Raw genomic sequence first — 19307 nt, forward strand, 5'->3', positions numbered from 1 at the left:
TTAAGAGGCATAAACCTGCAGGAAAGCATTTAAAGTGAACATTCAGTTTTTATTCAGTTCACTTTTCATAACGCATACGCACGGATAAACCGAGACCGGCACATATACAAATAAATGTTTATATAGAATGCAAATAAAGATTGAATCTGGGAAAGTGCCTACACATCACACACTAAAGTTTCCCATGGACCAGCAGGCTTTAGGATCATCACAACAGCAGCGGATGGAGTCAGAACAGAAGAGCAGTGTGTTCAAGCCGGATCTCAAACACTGATCACCACCAAGTGACTTCAAACATAAAACATCAGAGCTAAACCGGAACTATCTGACAGAAATATTAAACTGGTTTGTAGTGAAGATGGAGTCGTTTCTCTGCTGAGAGTGAATGTGTTTGTCAGCTGAAGTTCTTGTTCTTCCCCTCAGTGAACTTTTTCATCTCCTGTTAGTGGGTGGGATATATTAGGCAGCAAGTGAACATTTAGTCCTCAGAGTTGATGTGTGTGAAGCAGGAGAAATGGGCAAGCGTAAGGATTTGAGCGAGTTTGGCCAGATTGTGACGGCTAGACGACTGGGTCAGAGCATCTCCAAAACTGCAGCTCTTGTGGGCTGTTCCCGGTCTGCAGTGGTCAGTATCTATCAAAAGTGCTCCAAGGAACAAACCATAGACATTTGACAAACAATCATCTCACTTTATTTGAAATACTGCTCTTTGATGAGCATCTACTGGCAAAAACAGTAACAAACCCATGTACATCTTTTTACTCTATAAGTCATTCTGGACGACACTGAAATATGATACACACAATGCAGTATGAATACAGACAGACTCCTGATGAAGCTGATATAAGAGCCTCCGCAGCGGATCGTGGGAAGACAGTGCGGCTGCGGATCGACATCTGTACAGTACGATATATAGGCCTCGCACCGCCAGCCTCTGGAGTACGTGTGTGTGTTTGTGTGGATATATGTGCAGTATTGCTTCAGAGAGCATGTCCATGAGGAGTGTGTGTGTGTGTGTGTGTGTGTGTCCCTCAGGGCCGGAAGGAAGCCGGACGGAACTTCATCTCAGTGAAGGGAATGGAGAAATCCTTGCCTTTCCACTCGGTCCAGATCACTCCCTAAGGAAACCAGACATCATCATCATCATCATCATCATAATATTATCATCATCATATCTTCACTGATCAAATCAGTGATCGAGTGATCGAGCGAGCGTGCGTGTACCTGGTGGTTGGTGTTGGTGCCGTAGAGCCCGTTGAGGTTGGCCTCGTGGCAGTTCTTGTACCACCAGCCTCCGCGGTAAGACATGGCACAGCGGGTGATGAAGGGCTGAGGGTCTCGGTCCCGTGTGGAGAAGGGCCGGCCGCTGTGGTACGACAGGGAGTCGCCTGTGGAGAGCAATGCAGACGGTCATCAGTACACACACACCGTATGTGTGTGTGTCAGTGTGTATATGTGTGTGTGCCAGCCACGCCCGTCAGTGTGTGTGTGTGTGTGTGTGTCAGACTCACCAGCTGTGCCCGAGTACCCAGACACTCTGATGGTGTAGTGCTTCTTTGCATTTTCTACAGAGAACGAGGAATAATGTGCATAAACGGCCTCGTCTCCAGCTCGCAGGTCGACTCTCAGGGTCATTGGACTCGCCTTGGTAAAGTTATGAAGCAGCTCGTTCCCTAAAGCAGGGGAAGAGTGGTCAGTCCTCCAGAGGGCAGCACTAGCCCTGCTCACCACCTGACCAACAGAGACACTAACCCAGACCTGACCAACAGAGACACTAACCCAGACCTGACCAACAGAGACACTAACCCAGACCTGACCAACAGAGACACTAACCCAGACCTGACCAACAGAGACACTAACCCTGCAAACGTCTGGGACTGAGGAGACAAGTTGCTTAAGTTTAGGAATAGGAATGTTGTCCCATTCTTGTCTAATACAGGCTTCTAGCTGCTCAACTGTCTTAGGTCTTCTTTATCGCATCTTCCTCTTTATGATGCGCCAAATGTTTTCTAATGGAGAAAGATCTGGACTGCAGGCTGGCCATTTCAGTGCCGGATCCTTCTTCTGCTCAGCCATGATGCTGTAATTGATGCAGTGTGTGCTCTGGCATTGTCATGTTGGAGAATGCAAGGTCTTCCCTGAGAGAGACGCCGTCTGGATGAAGCAGATGTTGCTCTAGAGCTTGGATAGACCTTTCAGCACTGATGGCCTTTCCAGATGTGTAAGCTGCCCATGCCACACACACTCATGAACCCCAGACCATCAGAGATCAGCTTCTGAACTGAGCGCTGAGAACAGCTTGGGCTGTCCTTGTGTTCACCAATGTTTTCTGGAAGTATTCCTGAGCCCATGTTGTGATGTCCATTACAGTAGCATTCCTGTGTGTGATGCAGTGCCGTCTAAGGGCTGAAGATCACGGCCATCCAGCTTGGTTTTGACCCTTGACCCTTACGCTCAGAGATTGGTCCAGATTCTCTGAGTCTCTGGATGATATTATGCGCTGTAGATGATAACTTCAAACTCTTGTCAGTGTTTCTCAGAGAAACTCCTTTCTGATATCGCTCCACTATTGTCCGCCGCAGCATTGGGGGAATTGGTGATCCTCTGCCCATCTTGCCTTCTGAGAGACACTGCCACTCTGAGAGGCTCTTTATACCCAATCATGTTGATAATTGACCTAAAAAGTTGCAGATCGCTCCTCCAGCTGTTCCTTATGTGTACATTTAACTTTTCCGGCCTCTTATTGCTCCCTGTCCCAACTTTTTTGGAATGTGTAGCTCTCATGAAATCCAAAATGATTTAAAAAATGTCTGACTTTCAACATTTGATATGTTTTCTATATTGTGAATAAAATATAAGTTTATGAGATTTGTAAATTATTGCATTGCTTTTTCATTCACAATTTGTACAGTGCCCCAACTTTTTTTGGAATCGCGTTTGTAATATTTCAGAGGGAACTGATGGATGTAAGGTCTCACCGAGCCAGAATTCCCCGTCCAGAGCTCCAAATCCACTGCTGTACTCCTTCCAGCTCCGGAAGAAGTTCGTCTTCCCGTCCTGTCTCCGCTGAAAGACCTACACAAACACGGATAAAACACAAGCCACTGAAGAAGAAGTGTGTGAGGAGCGCGTCAGATGTGTGTGTGAGGAGCGCATCAGATGTGCCTGTAGAGATGTGTGTGTGAGGCCAGATGTGTGTGTAGAGATGTGTGTGTGAGCCTCGCACCGTCCAGCCGCCTCCGTCCGTCTCCATGTCACAGAACACCGTCCGCCGAGGCCCCTCCCTGCCCTGAGGAAACAGCTCCACCACTCCTGACTCCAGCACTCCGTTCTGCTGCTCCTGGGAACAATCAGCGGGAAACGGGAACCGCAGATTCCCTGAGGAGAGCGGAGAGACACAGGGGTCAGCAGGGGTCAGCAGGTGGATACAGGGGTCAGCAGGTGTGTGCAGGGTCAGTAGGGGTCAGCAGGTGTGTGCAGGGTCAGTAGGGGTCAGCAGGTGTGTGCAGGGGTCAGCAGGTGTGTGAAGGGGTCAGCAGGTGTGTGCAGGGTCAGTAGGGGTCAGCAGGTGTGTGCAGGGGTCAGCAGGTGTGTACAGGGGTCAGCAGGTGTGTGCAGGGTCAGTAGGGGTCAGCAGGTGTGTGCAGGGGTCAGCAGGTGTGTGCAGGGGTCAGCAGGTGTGTGAAGGGGTCAGCAGGTGTGTGCAGGGGTCAGTAGGGGTCAGCAGGTGTGTGCAGGGGTCAGTACCTGTGCTGAACTGAGTGGAGATGGCCGGTGAGGTCAGTCCGCCACTCTCGGCCCGCAGGTGAGCTGTGTATGTGGAGGACGGTGTCAGCCGCTGCAGCTTCAGCTCCGTCGCTGAGGGATAAACACTCAGCTCCTGTCAACACAAAACAATCAGCTCATCTGACCACAGCGGCGGCCATCACGCTCTACTGACCACAGCAGCGGCCATCATGCCTTGCTGCGGTCATCACAGCTTCCTCACCTCAGCCTCATGGCCGTCCCTGGAGTAGCTCAGCCTGTAGCCAGTAATGGCGGATGCAGGTGGTTTCCATGACAACACTGCAGTGCGAGGAGTCACCTGATTGGCCTTCAGATCCCGAGGACCATCCACTGCCTGACCTGCACCTGAGACAACACCAGCAAGAGCTTCATATTCATATCAGAGCAAAGCACACTCTTTCATCCGAAACACTGGACTAATCATATATCAGTGTCATTTCTCTGTGTCGACCTTGGTGCGAAACAGCCCATAATCTGCTCTTCCTCAGAGTCTTCATGTGTTTCTGGCTCTACTAGAGCAGGTTTCATGGTGGAATGTTAATTATTTCCTCATATTGTGTTTGTGATTGGTGTTTGAGAAAGGCCCCGTCCCTTACCATAACCGGCAGTCTCAACACACGACCAGGCCCCGCCCCTTTATTCTGCATATTAATTATTATAATGAGGAGTATTGTGAAGTGTTGTTCCCAGAAGAAACTCAAGACGGAGGCGTTTCAGGATTTCAGGAACACTGACACTGATAGAGAGAAGATCTGGAGCTTTTTCATGCTCACATAGCAACAGTACACAATAAAGACGGAAGATGGAAAACAGCATTATACAACGATCAGGCATAACATTACGACAGGTAAAGTGAGTAACCCTGATGATCTCTCCATCTCCTGTTAGTGGGTGGGATATATTAGGCAGCAAGTGAACATGTCGTCCTCAGAGTTGATGTGTGTGAAGCAGGAGAAATGGGCAAGCGTAAGGATTTGAGCGAGTTTGGCCAGATTGTGACGGCTAGACGACTGGGTCAGAGCATCTCCAAAACTGCAGCTCTTGTGGGCTGTTCCCGGTCTGCAGTGGTCAGTATCTATCAAAAGTGCTCCAAGGAAGGACCAGTGGAGAACCGGCCACAGGGTCATGGGCGGCCAAAGCTCATTGATGACCGTGGGGAGCGAAGGCTGGCCCGTGGGGTCCGATCAAACAGACGAGCTACTGGAGCTCAAACTGCTCCAGAAGTTAATGCTGGTTCTGATAGAAAGCTGTCAGAATACACAGAGCAGCTCGGTTTGAGGCGTATGGACCAGTCAGGGTGACCTCTGACCCCTGACCCCACCGAAAGCACCAACAGTGGCACGTGAGCATCAGAACTGGACCACGGAGCAATGGAAGAAGGTGGCCTGGTCTGAGGAATCACGTGTTCTTCTACATCACGTGGATGGCCGGGTGTGTGTGTGTGTGTGTGTGTGGCTTACCTGGGGAACACATGGCCCCAGGATGCACTATGGGAAGAAGGCGAGCCGGCGGAGGCAGTGTGATGCTTTGGCCAATGTTCTGCTGGGAAACCTTGGGTCCTCCATCCATGTGGATGTTACTTTGACACGCTCCACCTACCTAAGCATTGCTGAGACCATGTTCAGCCTTTGATGGAAACGGTATTCTGGTGGCTGTGGCTCTTCCAGCAGGATAATGCTCCTGACACAAAGCACAAATGGTTCAGGAATGGTTTGAGGAGCACAACGACCAGTTTGAGGCGTCGACTCGGCCTCCAGATTCCCCAGATCTCAATCCAATCGAGCTTCTGTGGGATGAGCCGAACAAACAAGTCGATCCACCTCGCAACTTACAGGACTTAAAGGATCTGCAGCTAACATCTTGGTGCCAGATACCACAGCACACCTTCAGGGGTCTAGAGGAGTCCATCAGAGACGGGTCAGCAACACAATATTAGGAAGTTGCTCATCATGTTATGCCTGATCGGTGTGTGTTCTCCTGAATATGATTCTCTGAAGAGACTGACGTCCCACTGGTACTCCCTGAGGACCGTGGCAGTGGTTCCGGATGGGTTCTGCAGCGGTTCCGGAGCGGTTCTGACCTGTGGTGGTGAAGCCGGCAGTGGTCCTGGAGCTGCTCAGATCCCTCAGCCGGCTCTGGATGCTCACGCTGTAGCCTGTGGAGGACCGCAGGGCCTGAAGCTGCTGTTCTGCTGCGTTGCCAGACACTCTGATGGTTATTCCAGACCCAGGGGCTGATGGGGAGATCGAGAAAAACACACGCGTGTCATTCTTCAGCAATATCAAAACGTGTGTCAGTCCAAAGTATAAACACATTTCAGTATCATTTAGAGGGGATATGCAACCTCTGCATAGTTAAAGGGAAAGTTCACCCACAAATGAAAATTCTGTCCTCATTTACTCGCCCTCATGTTGCTCCAAACCTGGAGGAGTTTCTTTGCTCTGCTGTAGTATTCACTATAGTATTTTTCCTACTATGGCAGTGAATGGTTGCTCTCTCTGCTTGGTAACAAACATTCTTCCAAATGTAATCCTGCATGTTCAGCAGAACAAAGAAACTCCTCCAGGTTTGGAACAACATGAGGGCGAGTAAATGAGGACTGAGCTATCCCTTTAAGCGCAGTTAAAGCCTTTACCTCCATCTGGACTGTACATGATGATGTAATGGTCTACGGTGGCCAGCGCGGGTCTCCATAGCAACAGCGCTTTACTGTCCGTCACGTTGATGACCCTCAGGTCTGTGGGAGCGTCAGGCACTGAGGAAACGAGTTTATTTGAAGATTAGACTTTAGTTATTAGCACCCTCGAGGAGGCATTAAGTCTGCATATGTGCTGTGTTTGTATAGTTTGCTGCTATAGGTCATGATAATGTAACAGAGAGAGTTTGTGAATGCGACGTTAATGCGCACTGTGCTTTATTTGCGCAGCTCTTACAGTGATATTTTTTTATTTAGAGTGAAAAAGAACGCAATAAACTTCCTAAAGCTTCAGTGAAGTCCGGCCATCAATCGGACGGGCTAAATTGTGTCCAAAAAAAGGTTTTCACTCTGACAGCTGTTACTGTGAGACAGTTAGCAGCTCCGTTTGTTTGTCCGCGTTAGCAACAGTAACTAAGGGGGGCGTGGCTTCCGATAGGTCAATCATACACTCACACTATATTCAATGCTCCTCACAGACATTCTTCTGACTATACGTTATTCTACTAACCCGAACCCTACATATACAGCCAGAGTTACCCCACCTGTAGTTGGTGGACTAGCAAGATGAAGTTTAACCGAAATAAAGTTGACGAAACTTAATTTGGCCACTTTTAATGTACGTATAGAGGATGGACACCGGCGGGACGGGACGGGTTCGGACAGAGTTTTAGAAATGATGTACGGGTCGGGCTTGGTCAAGTCAGCGCAATAAGGCATTGCATATTTTATATTTAAAACAGCTTATTATGTAAGTAGGCAATGGGCCTGTTTATGGGGCATTATACTCCACCACGTCCACTGCGGTCTCTAAACTCTGGCCAGCTGATCATACCTAGAATATCTAAATCAACTGCAGGCGGGCGATCATTTTCCTATTTAGCTCCTAAACTCTGGAACAGTCTTCCTAGCATTGTTCGGGAAGCAGACACACTCTGCCAGTTTAAATCTAGGCTAAAAACACATCTCTTTACTATGGCATACACACAGAACATTATTAACTCTCATTATTCAGATCAATTGACTGATTGTTCGGCTGCATTAACTAGGTCAGCCGGAACCGGGAACACTTCCCATAACACCTGATGGACTCGTTACATCATCAGAAGAGCGGCATCTACGCTAATGTTAGTCTCTCTGTTTATCCCAAGGGTTACTGCAGTCGGCCGGATCCAGGCCGTGTCCGGATCGGATGGTGTGTGTGTGTTCCTCTTGCTGGACTGTGTAACACTCACAGGTGGTAGTGTGTGTGTGTGTGTGTGTGTTCCTCTTGCTGGACTGTGTAACACTCACAGGTGGTTATGGAGCCTTTAATGGCGTCGCTTTCGTCTTGTCCGAGCACCGACATCACGCCGACCTCATATGTGGAGCCAGGAGACATCTGAGAGAGATTCAGACTGAGTGTGTCTGAGTCCACATTAACAGAGATCGGCTCACCTGCCAATGACACACGCACACGCACATGCGCACACGCACACACACACACACACACACACACACACACACGCACACACACACACACCATCAACAGGGCACAAATTTGGGCCTCAATTCTCAATTCTTTTAAAGGTCATTAAAAGAAGATGCTTAAGTCCTCACAAAATCAAAGCGAAAATTTATATTTTTCTATGGACAGAATAACTTAATCTCTTCTCTGATGACGAGGGCGGGGCCACCTGTCACTCACATGAGATCAGCCAATAGCAAACCACAGCCATCCAATCAACTCCCCACAGACACACTCAAGCCCCGCCCACATTTGTTCTTGTTTGTAAAGCGATTCCTACAGATATACGGCACAACCGAGCAGAAAAGACGAGAGTAACCTGTTTTACGCTCACCACTGCGCAGAATGTTATTCACCAAGCTCAGATCATCAAAATCAATATGAGTTTTACAGTTTTACAAGCTACTTAACCTCAAGTTTAAGCAATAATAAGACTGTGGGACCCAAACCCTGTGAATGAATGTGACGTGTGTTTCTAAAGGGATTCGAGGTGCTGGTAAACTCTTTAGGAAGCAGGTCTACGGTACCTTCTTGCACATGAGTGTGTGTGATCTTGAATCCAGAAACCTTGCTCTTGGGTTTGGTCCAGGACACAGTGAAAGAGCGGTCAGTCACATCGCTGAACACCAGGTCAGACGGAGGCTCCGGGCCTGAGTGAGCAGAACATTACGAACAGGTCAGAACGAGACAGAGACAGAGAGACGGAAAGAAAGAGAAGTTCCCAAAAGAGAGTCCTGACAAAACAAGTCAAGGATAAGGGAGAACAACAATTAAACCTTAGAGAGAGGAGGAATTTGAGGAAAAAGACGTAAGGATGAATACAAAACATGGTTAAGCAGTTCTTGTTTATTCTCTGGTCTCTGTGAAACCCTCACATAAGGCTAAGGAACCTTCTCTAAAGGATCTATCAGTGCTACGTATTTGGAACCCCTTAAAGCTTCTATATAGAACCCTTTTCAAGAGCCAAACGGGTTCTTTCATGTCATTATAAAGTTCAACTCCAAAGAACCTTTTATGCTAAAAAGGTTCTATATTGACACGAAAGAACCCGTTTGGCTCTTAAAAAGGGTTCTATATAGAAACTTTTAGAGGTTCCAAATACGTAGCGCCGATAGAACCTTTTAGGGTTCTTTATATAACCTTTTCTTCTAAGAGTGTATGGGTTATTTCAGTGAAACATGAGTGTATATATGTGCAGTCCAAACATATATACAGTATATATATTATACAGAGCCCGACGGAAACTGGGCTGTTAATGACGGACACGAGATCCTGCACAGAAAACACAAGCATGAGATTATGATGCTGCTCATTTCAACCTGGAGAGGAGAAGAACAATGCAAAGAGAAACGAGTGAGGAAGTGAAGGAAACGCTGTGGACAGCCGTCAAGTCATTGGATGGAGAAAAGCACAGTTTGTGTTTAGTTGGCCAACATGAGCAGGCCGCTAATGGGTGGACCGCGGTCTTACCCTGAGCCTGAGTGATGGAGGACACATGAAGCTCTGACTGTAATCTCACCCTGGATGGGAGAAGATCAGAGCGGCGGTAAATGAGCTGGAATATATGCCTACCATTACATTACCAGCGGCAGAAAATACCTTTGACTGATCCCTCGGTTTGTAAAGATATTTACAGTGATGCACTTACAACAGAAAGCATTCCCCAAGATGTCAAGCTTGAGTTTATTAAATATCTGGCGATTCCAGTAGATGAACAAATGATTCAAAATTAACCACATTTAGAGTAAAATCACCATCCTCGAGTGCATTCGGCTCAAATCAGGCGAAAGGCTGTTTACTGCTATAAATGTGATGCAGTTTGATTTGTCTTCCTTTTCACAAACAGAAGGACAAGCTGAAAATATTTTTTGTGGTAATCAATAGCACGGTTTGGTTAAAACCAGAATATACACTGCAAAAAATGCTTTTCTTACTCAGTATTTTTGTCTCGTTTCTAGTCCAAACATCTAAAAATAATTAAAACAAGAAGCATTTACTTAATTTTACCCCTGAGTAAAAGGAATGGTCTTGTTTTGGGGAAAATGACTCTAAATGAAGAGAGTTTTTGCTTAAAATAAGATAAATAATCTGCCAATGGGGTGAGAAAAATAATCTTGTTTTCTGTTTGAATTAAGATTATTTTTCTCACCCCATTGGCAGATTATTTATCTTATTTTAAGCAAAACATAACAATTACATTTGCTTGTAGTAAATACTTCTTGTTTTAAGAATTTCTAGATGTTTAGACTAGAAACAAGACAGAAATACTGAGTAAGATTTTTTTTTTGCAGTGTACAAACAACATAGATGATGGGAATAATCACTGGTAGCTCTCAGATAAAATAAACACATATTTATGCGCATTTGTATAATCCAATGTTAATATTAGTTATGAACAGTTAGTTATTACCAAATGAATGGAGACAATGTTAAGGTGAAACTATTAAACAGCTCTTTTTGTCTGCTGATATTCAAGACACACATTTGCCTGATGAGACGCTGTGTGGATGGACATACCGACACAAATCACATACTACACCTTTCTGAACTCTTTCCATGCCAGCGATGGTTTAAACAGGTGCCATTCTGATCATTTTCACAGAATTAGTCCCGATGGGATTCACACTGCAAAAAAACGCTCTTCTTACTCAGTATTTGTGTCTTGTTTCGAGTCCAAACATCTAAAAATTCTTAAAACAAGAAGTATTTACTAGACAAGCAAAAGTAATTGTCTTGTTTTGGGGAAAATAACTCTAAATGAAGAGAGTTTTTGCTTAAAATAAGATAAATAATCTGCCAATGGGGTGAGAATAATAATCTTGTTTTCTGTTTGAATTAAGATTATTTCTCTCACCCCATTGGCAGATTATTTATCTTATTTTAAGCAAAAACTCTCTTCATTTTGAGTTATTTTTCACAAAACAAGACAATTACTTTTGCTTGTCTAATAAATGTTTCTTAACGTAAGAATTTTTTTTAGAAATTTTGACTTAAAACAAGACAAAAATACTAAGTAAGAAAAGCATTTTTTGCAGTGCGGCACATTGATCAAACATCAACACTGCACAGTTTCCTCTTTATGGGTTCATCATTTCATGCAGTTTTGATTTATAGCTGTAATGTTTGATAATGTGCGTCAGCAATGCTTCTATTGCTTGTTTTGGCTTCTTCTTCGCATGTGTTTTGATCTGGAGATTCAGTTCTAGAATCTGCCCCTACCGCATAGCAGTGAAAATTGCCGGAAAATCCCGTCGACGGCGGGGAAAGAGTTAATACTGCTCAGTATGCATCCCACACACTGTCCACAAAAGACCAAATGCACAGTGTTAGCACTGAGAAAAAAGGTGTTATCCTCAAACGTTTATTAACATGTACACACTGCATGAACTTTAATCAAATCTTTGCTTTGATTAAAAGCCCTTGATAGTCAAGAGTATCTGTACACATGGAAAGCAAGCAGCAGGACTGAAGATATCCTAAATATGTCCTAACTTCTAGATGAGGGTTCAGCAGAACGGACGTCTGGGTTTGGGTACCTGTATGAATGATGAGGCTGTGAGTTTTGGAGCGAAAGGCAGGTCCTTTCCCAAAGATGGACACAGAGTACCTGGTCCATGGGCTGAGATTGGACATGTGGTGTGAGCGGACCGATCCAGGGAGAACTGTAGTCATATTTCCTCCACTCGTCTTCATCTTCGCAATCCGTTCATTAGACACAAGCTCATGGACTGCAGCCTTTCCTTTGCTCAAGATATTTTTCTTGGCTGCTGTTGTTGTAAGTCCCGTCCCATCATCAGCTCCTTCCTCGCCGTTTCTTTCATCGGCCTCGTCATCTTTTTCCATCTCATCCTTTTCTTTGTTTTCTGGTCCGAGCTCAGTTTGAGTGATTATGAAGTGATTGAACTTGTCTTTTGGTGCCGCCCATGTCAGCACAATCCCTGTTGATGTGGCAGTGACCCCTACATGCTCAACGGATCCATCTGCTTCGCCCAACACATATTCCTGAGTCTCATTATCGCTTTCCATTTGATGGTCTGTGGAAAAAGAGCTATCAGAGTTTCCTTTCCCAAGCCGATTGATATTTGGACCCACTTGAGTGGTACCACTGTGTTTTATTTGGGAATGTATGTTGGCGGCCCCATTGGTCCTGTTGATTACGGCATTCGCTCTAATCCTAATATTAGTGCCGTTTGCTTTAGCACGGGATGAGGAAAGTTTTACAGGTTGGACAGCACCGACTTGGCTGCTGGTCCTGTTGTTCCTCATAATGGGTTTTGAAGGAAAAGCTCGTCTGATGGGCGGCTCTAGAACTGGCCTTGTGCGGTTCAGAAACGGACTGACATTGGGACGCCGAGGAAGGGAACTCCTAAAAGGTGCCCGACGAAACGGTGCTTCCCTTAGGAGGGATTTGACTGGAAATGGAGTAGTCTCAGTGCTTGACTTCACTTCAGGAGTTGAATCTTGGATTTCTCTTGTGGCTGGAAATCTTGGATTGGACCCTTTCGTCTCTAATAGAGGTTCTTTTGCAAAACCAGAGGCAATGGAACTTGGCCAAGATGGACGCTTATCTCTTTGCGCCTCTGAAGATGAAGAAGTGCGTGAAGAGTACGGTCTGCCTACTAATGTTGGAGAAGATAAAGCTGGGTGTTTTGGTCTTGATGAAGATCTTGCAGTGTGTTTAATCTCCGGCTGAGCCGATGCTGAGATGTGAGGAGATGTGGTGGAAAGGTACAGTGCTGTCTCAGGACGCCTCGTTGAAGACGGAGCAGCGTTGCTTTCCTCCAGATCTTCACCAACTTCCACCTCTTCTTTCTGCTCCTTCACGCTCCTTCTGGCCTCAGAAGTCTCAGCGTTAGCTTGGATCTCGCCCATGTCGTTGACTGTAGACTTGTCTATCAGAAGTTTGTGTAAGAAGTCATTTCCATTCACATGGCCAACTATAACGTTCAGGTTTTTAGACAGCACGTTCCCATCGCTCATGTTTCCATGTATCTTCTTGTACCCAACTAAAACCTTCCGAACACATTTTGTCCCGTTAATATAGGCCGTTATGTTCTTTTCTGTGGTGATTGTCGGCTCGTCGGTTGTGAAAGGCAATGGCGTGGCCGACGGGGTGTGTTTCTGAATGGAGGATTTTGGGTCATTTCGGTGGGTCTCGACTGATCCCATTTCCTCGTGAGATCTTGTCTCTTTCATTGTCAGTGGCAACGGTTTACCAGCGGAAATAGGATGAGCCGAGCCTACATTCGGCCTCAGTGGATACCAAGCTATCGACCTGTTTGAAGAAGGCACGGCAATCCCACGTTTCACTCCAATCAGGGACGAATTTAAATGTCTTATTCCTGGACTATAAGGTCTTCTTATGGTATCTGGCTGTGTGCCGGGTCTGGGAAGCATCCCATGCTTTCCCATTGACATTGGTATTTTTTGCCCAGGTCTGCCTGGTTTGAATCTGCTGATGTTTGCTGTTCTTTCTGAATTTTCAACCTTTCCGTCTTTTCCCATCCCTTGCTTTCGCAGGAAGAGAGTTGTGTTTGTGAGCCTCAGTGTCTTCTCTTTGTCGTCTCCAGGCTCGACATCCATCTTCCCGTTCTCCGTCCTCCTGGTTTCCAGCACTGAGAGGTTCCCTAAAGGCACGAATGAAGTGTAAAATTTGGATGCAAAATGAACTCGGCTCAGCTGCAAATGGAAATCCTGTTAATAAAAAGGTGGTGTTAATGCAACAGGTTAAGTCAGTCATCCAAGCGATTCTGGCGTGGCCACTATCCGAGTACACTGAAAACACACTCTTCTTACTCAGTATTTCTGTCTCGTTTCTAGTCCAAACATCTAAAAACTCTTAAAACAAGAAGTATTTACTAGACAAGCAAAAGTAATTGTCTTGTTTTGGGGAAAATAACTCAAAATGAAGAGAGTTTTGACTTAAAATAAGATAAATAATCTGCCAATGGGGTGAGAAAAATAATCTTAATTCAAACAGAAAACAAGATTATTATACTCACCCCATTGGCAGATTATTGATCTTATTTTAAGCAAAAACTCTCTTCATTTTGAGTTATTTTTCCCCAAAACAAGACAATCATTTTTACTTGTCTAGTAAATGTTTCTTAAAGTAAGAATTGTTAGATATTTAGACTAGAAACAAGACAAAAATACTAATTAAGAAAAGCATTTTTTGCAGTGTAAATGCAGCATCAGGTCCACTTTCAGTCCTACAGAAACCCGGAGGAGGTTTTCATTTTCTGCAAGAAAGAAGAAAGTTAAAATCTTCCTGAAGAAATTGAAATGTGGCATTGCTGGTTAGAGGATATTGTGTGTGTGTGTGTGTGTGTGTGTGTGTGTGTGTGTGTGTGTGTGTGTGTGTGTGTGTGTGTGTGTGTGTGTGTGTGTGTGTGTGTGTGAACATTCTTCACACTAAAACAGAAGAGAAAATGATCCAGTCACACACATTTACATGAAGCTCTTCTCTTTTAAACGAAACTCTTTGCCTCGCCACATATAAAACTCAATCCCAGTATCCTGGACGTTTCCACAGTGAGGTCACTGGTTAGTAAATATGACCGGCATATACAATCATAGCGGGTCTCGTCTGAATTCATCTGGTGCCTATAAATACGTTTCATACTATGATGACTTTTCCTTGTCCTCTCATTACCTGTTAGTCTTGCAGTATCATTTATGCTTGCCATGCAGACGGGCCTGGACTCATAACCTGACCGAATATCAGCGCTCTCATTAGACGGTAAATACCAGCGTTTGATTATTAAAATGTCAGAGACAACATCTGGTAGAAATACTAACACAAAGCAGACATACATTAGACAAAGTATGTTCATGAGTGGCAGACTTTCAGCAGCTGTTTTCATCTCATTCCTCATTTACAAATAAAGCAAATTTTAAAATGGATAGAAGCACTTTTATGATGATAGATGCACTTTTTGGGGGCTTCCAATTTGGGACTGCCATTCACTGCCATTATAAAGCTTGGAAGAGCCAGAATATTTCTTAATATAACTCTGATTGTGTTCGTCTGAAAGCAGAACGTCACACATGTCTAGGATGAGTGAGTTGAGGGGGAGTAAATCAATGGGTAATCTTCATTTTTGGGTGGGGATCCCTTTAAGTTTTGTTTTCTGAGAAAAACCATACAAAATGAAGAGAGTTTGTGCACGACAGCAGAGGTTTTGGCCGTCCACAACTCTTCATATCTGCTCATGAAAAAAAAAAAGACATCTAGCTTTGATATTTGCTGTCTAAAGTTTGAATACACGCCGTGCTCCACGTCATTCTGTGAGCTGTAAATAATAATAATAAATTCATGTTGAGGCTATAATAGCTCCTGCGAGACTCACCCGGTGTGGCCTGTGTGGTTGCAGGTCGGCTGCGGACGCCATGTTTCTCCGCCACCAGTGAGACGTCATAAAGCCGGCCCGGCTGCAGGCCTTCGATCTGGGCCGAGTCTCGCTCCGCAGGCAGGCTCATCTCTGGAGGTCCGCCGGATCCATCTGTCTGATTGGGTGCAATGGAGAGGACGTACCTGTCAATCTCCCCCTGCGCCTTCTCCCATTGGACAATGACAGATGTGGTGCTGGTCTTCACAACACGCAAGTCCTCAGGCCCAGAGATCACTGTCCAAACATGAGTCGAGGCATGAACCGCTTGTAAAACGCTAGAGCATTTACATTACAATCAATCAATCAATCAATCATCTTTATTTCTATCGCTCTTCTCCAGCGCCGATTGTGTCAGAGCAGCTTCAGTGTTAAACAGGACAATACTGCAGCAGAATTAGATTTGGCTGTACAGTCGTTCTGGAGTAAACAGTGATGTTATCAGCTTATTTTAATTTATCAGAGAGAGACAATGCTGGCAGATCAGGATTATAGTTTATTAAAATTAAATAAGACCTCATTAATGAATTTACTTGGAATAACTTGGATCATAATTTTAGTGTACCCATCATTTACATTTATGCATTTAGCAGACACTTTTATCCAAAGCGACTTACAACTGAGGAGTACAGGAAGCGATCTGTCAAGAGGCAAAGAAACACAAAAAGTGCCCTAAATAGTAAGATTTGTACACTCAGAGTAGCAGAAACCAGGAAAGGGAGGGAAAAGAAAAAAATAGTGTAAGTTTGAAGTAAAAAAAAGTAATAAAGCTCCATTGGTCCAGATATCGCAGACTCACATGTGGTGAAGTGTGCCGTGCTCTCGGCTCCCATCAGGCCATCCTTCTGACCGGTGATGCTGACCGTATACTCCTGACCGGCGGCCAATCCCAGCTGAGTAAAGGAGGTCAGTCCGCCGCTGACCCTGGAGCTCATCTTCTGCTCCGCTTCCTTCTGGAGAGAGAAGAAGAACAAACACCAACATATTAACACTGCACCGCAAAAAATGCTCTTCTTACTTAGTATGTTTCTCGTTTCCAGTCCAAATATCTAAATATTCTTAAATCATGATGCATTTACTAGTATGTCTGTTCACTGATCTAGTAAATGCATCTTGATTTAAGTATTGTTAGATATTTGGACTGGAAACGAGACAGAATGACTGAGTAAGAAGAGCATTATTTTGCAGTGTGATGTTTGCAGTATGTTGTGTTTCTTATTTAAAGAGGAGATCTACACACTAATATTCATCCTGCTGTGAATTAAAGAAGCAATAGAGTGACTTCATGCATTTACAGGAGAATTAGTGCATATTTTATGACTTCACTGCACAACAATCATAAAGTCTTTCTGACTCACTGGCAGATATTTGCTCTTGTTTTGAGCACAAACTCACTTCATTTTCATGCTCTTTAATATCTTAATATCTTCAGTCGTTCTCCAGTAAATGCGTCTTGATTTATGAATGTTTAGAGATTTGTGCTGGAAAACAGGACAGATTTTGTCAGTATGAACAATGGCAGTTTTTTCTTCCTCCGTAAGTAATGAATCCTCCTGTAATTGACAGACAGTCACGGCTTAAGAAAGTAAAGAGTTTTCCTGTAGTAATTCATGCTTAATGGCGGAGTTCCTGAGTTCCATTTCACTACGTTCATTAGCTAAAGGCAGCCAATATTTTACAGATTACAGAACTAAGAGGAGAGTAATATTTAGCTCATATGTTGGCAAAGCCTGCCTCCAGCGCTTTAATAGCTGACTTCAGCTCCGGTCTCCGTTCGCCGGTGTTCTCCGGTCTTCTCTCTCAGGATGCCGGTAATTGCGTCCAGCTGAGAGCCAGCGCGTGCTCGCGGAGCTGAAGCGCGTGCACGCGGAGCTGAAGCGCGCGCCCGTGAGGTTATTGATCCGCGAAGGCTCGCCTGTTGTTGTTGTGCTCGTGCTGTGTCCAGCTGTGCTGTGATGTCATCTCTGTTTTTGACCGTGTTTACTCTTCCCTAGCAACAAGCATCCCACATCTGTCTCTCTTTCTCTGATGGCTTGTTTCTTTCTTTCCATGAACTCTCTCACTCCACTCAGTCTTATTCCTCCGCTTTATGCATTCTCTCCATCGCTCCTACACGTGTGGTAGAGATCTCTGCACTTTCCATTGTGTCTTTTAGAGCAACTGTCCCTGACAGCATTACAGCCATCTGTGTCCCCTGTGCTCTGAGTCTGTATGTTATGACGACCAGTGAGCGAAGGCCAATAAACACCAGTTTTATTCTTGTAGGTGTGGTGGCTGATCAAGGATGTGGACGTTTCTCACAGTTCTGCTATGATAATTAGAGTAACTCGAGAGCTTCATGATAAATGTACACTGGAGACTCAAGCCGAACTCAAACTACTGTACTGTACATGATGCGAGGGAAATGAAAAATGCACATGAGTCTGATTGTGCAGTATTTGCCTCAGTGTAGTGTAATCGCCACTCGTTCGCCCGCGGACGACACACTGCAGGATCTCTGAACACACACACAGGCTGTTCATCTCATGTCTAAACCTGTCATTGGCCGCTTCACCTCTGATATTTAACGGATTAGCAGTTTTAATTAAAGGGTGTATTTTATATTTTTAATATAAAGTAACAATTTTATGAAAGCAGCAAGGTGTGGGAGGTGTGCTATATTGCGAACATAATCATAGCTGTTTTTATGTGCATCAATCATTAGGGAAAAATCATCTTAACAGCTGAAAATGACTGACCAACCAACCGACTGACCAACTGACTGACTGAATGACCAACTGACTAACCGAATGATCAAATGACTGACCAACTGACCCACCGACTGACTGAATGACCAACTGACTAACTGACTGACTGACTGAATGACCAACTGACTAACCGAATGATCAAATAACTGACCAACTGACTAACCGACCAACTGACCCACCAACTAACTGACTGACAAACTGACCAACTGACTGACTGAATGACCAACTGACTAACCGAATGATCAAATAACTGACCAATTGACTAACCGAATGATCAAATGACTGACCAACTGACTGACTGAACGACCAACTGACTAACCGAATGATCAAATAACCGACCAACTGTCCCACCAACTAACTGACTGACCAACTGACTGACTGACTGACCGACCAACTGATTGACTGACTGACCAACTGACTGACTGAATGAATGACCAACTGACTAACCGAATGATCAAATGACTTACCAACTAACCAACCAACTGACCCACCAACTAACTGACTGACCAACTGACCAGCTGACCCACCAACTGACCAACTAACTGAATGACCAACTGACCCACCAACTGACCAATTGACTGACTGACCAACTGATTTACTGACTGATTAACTGACTGACCAGCCAACGGACCAACTAACTGACTGACAAGCCAATTGACTGACTGACCAACTGATTTACTGACTGACCAGCCAACGGACCAATTAACTGACCGACCAGCCAATTGACTGACTGACCAACTGATTTACTGACTGACCAGCCAACGGACCAACTAACTGACCGACCAGCCAACTGACTGACTGACTGACTGACCAACCAACTAACTGACCGACCAGCCAACTGACTGAACAACTGACTGACTGACCAAATGACTGACTGAGTAACTGACCGAACAGCAAACTGACTGAACAACTGACTGACTGACCAACTGACTGACCGACCAGCCAACTGACTGACCAACTGACTGACCGACCAACCAACCAACTAACTGACTGACCAGCCAACTGACTGAACAACTGACTGACTGACCAGCCAACTGACTAACCAACCAACTAACTGACCGACCAGCCAACTGACTGACCAACTAATTGACTGACCAAATGACTGACTGAGTAACAGACCGACCAGCCAACTGACTGAACAAATGAACTGACTGACCAACTGACTGACGGGCCAACCAGCC

General features: G+C 45.1%; 1 protein-coding gene across 2 annotated transcripts in view; it reads right to left on the reverse strand.

Annotated features, from left to right (window-relative positions):
* Nucleotides 1–102: 102 nt before the first annotated feature.
* Nucleotides 103–19307, reverse strand: part of LOC137047878 (tenascin) — a 31687-nt gene continuing 12482 nt past the window's right edge. The window contains exons 4-17 of one of the 2 annotated variants that reach the window (XM_067425785.1): nucleotides 16179–16332; nucleotides 15341–15616; nucleotides 11525–13615; nucleotides 8516–8638; nucleotides 7775–7918; nucleotides 6422–6541; nucleotides 5867–6019; nucleotides 3989–4131; nucleotides 3748–3880; nucleotides 3227–3378; nucleotides 2979–3075; nucleotides 1512–1673; nucleotides 1225–1388; nucleotides 103–1118 (exon numbers count right to left, since the gene is read on the reverse strand). In XM_067425785.1, the coding sequence (XP_067281886.1) occupies nucleotides 1032–1118; nucleotides 1225–1388; nucleotides 1512–1673; nucleotides 2979–3075; nucleotides 3227–3378; nucleotides 3748–3880; nucleotides 3989–4131; nucleotides 5867–6019; nucleotides 6422–6541; nucleotides 7775–7918; nucleotides 8516–8638; nucleotides 11525–13615; nucleotides 15341–15616; nucleotides 16179–16332 (3999 nt within the window). In that variant the 3' untranslated portion in view covers nucleotides 103–1031. The remainder of the gene's footprint in view (nucleotides 1119–1224; nucleotides 1389–1511; nucleotides 1674–2978; nucleotides 3076–3226; nucleotides 3379–3747; nucleotides 3881–3988; nucleotides 4132–5866; nucleotides 6020–6421; nucleotides 6542–7774; nucleotides 7919–8515; nucleotides 8639–11524; nucleotides 13616–15340; nucleotides 15617–16178; nucleotides 16333–19307) is intronic. The other variant, XM_067425786.1, reaches the window with a different exon arrangement.

The sequence above is a fragment of the Pseudorasbora parva genome, chromosome 19 (assembly GCF_024679245.1).
Source record: "Pseudorasbora parva isolate DD20220531a chromosome 19, ASM2467924v1, whole genome shotgun sequence".
Taxonomy (NCBI): Eukaryota; Metazoa; Chordata; class Actinopteri; order Cypriniformes; family Gobionidae; genus Pseudorasbora; species Pseudorasbora parva.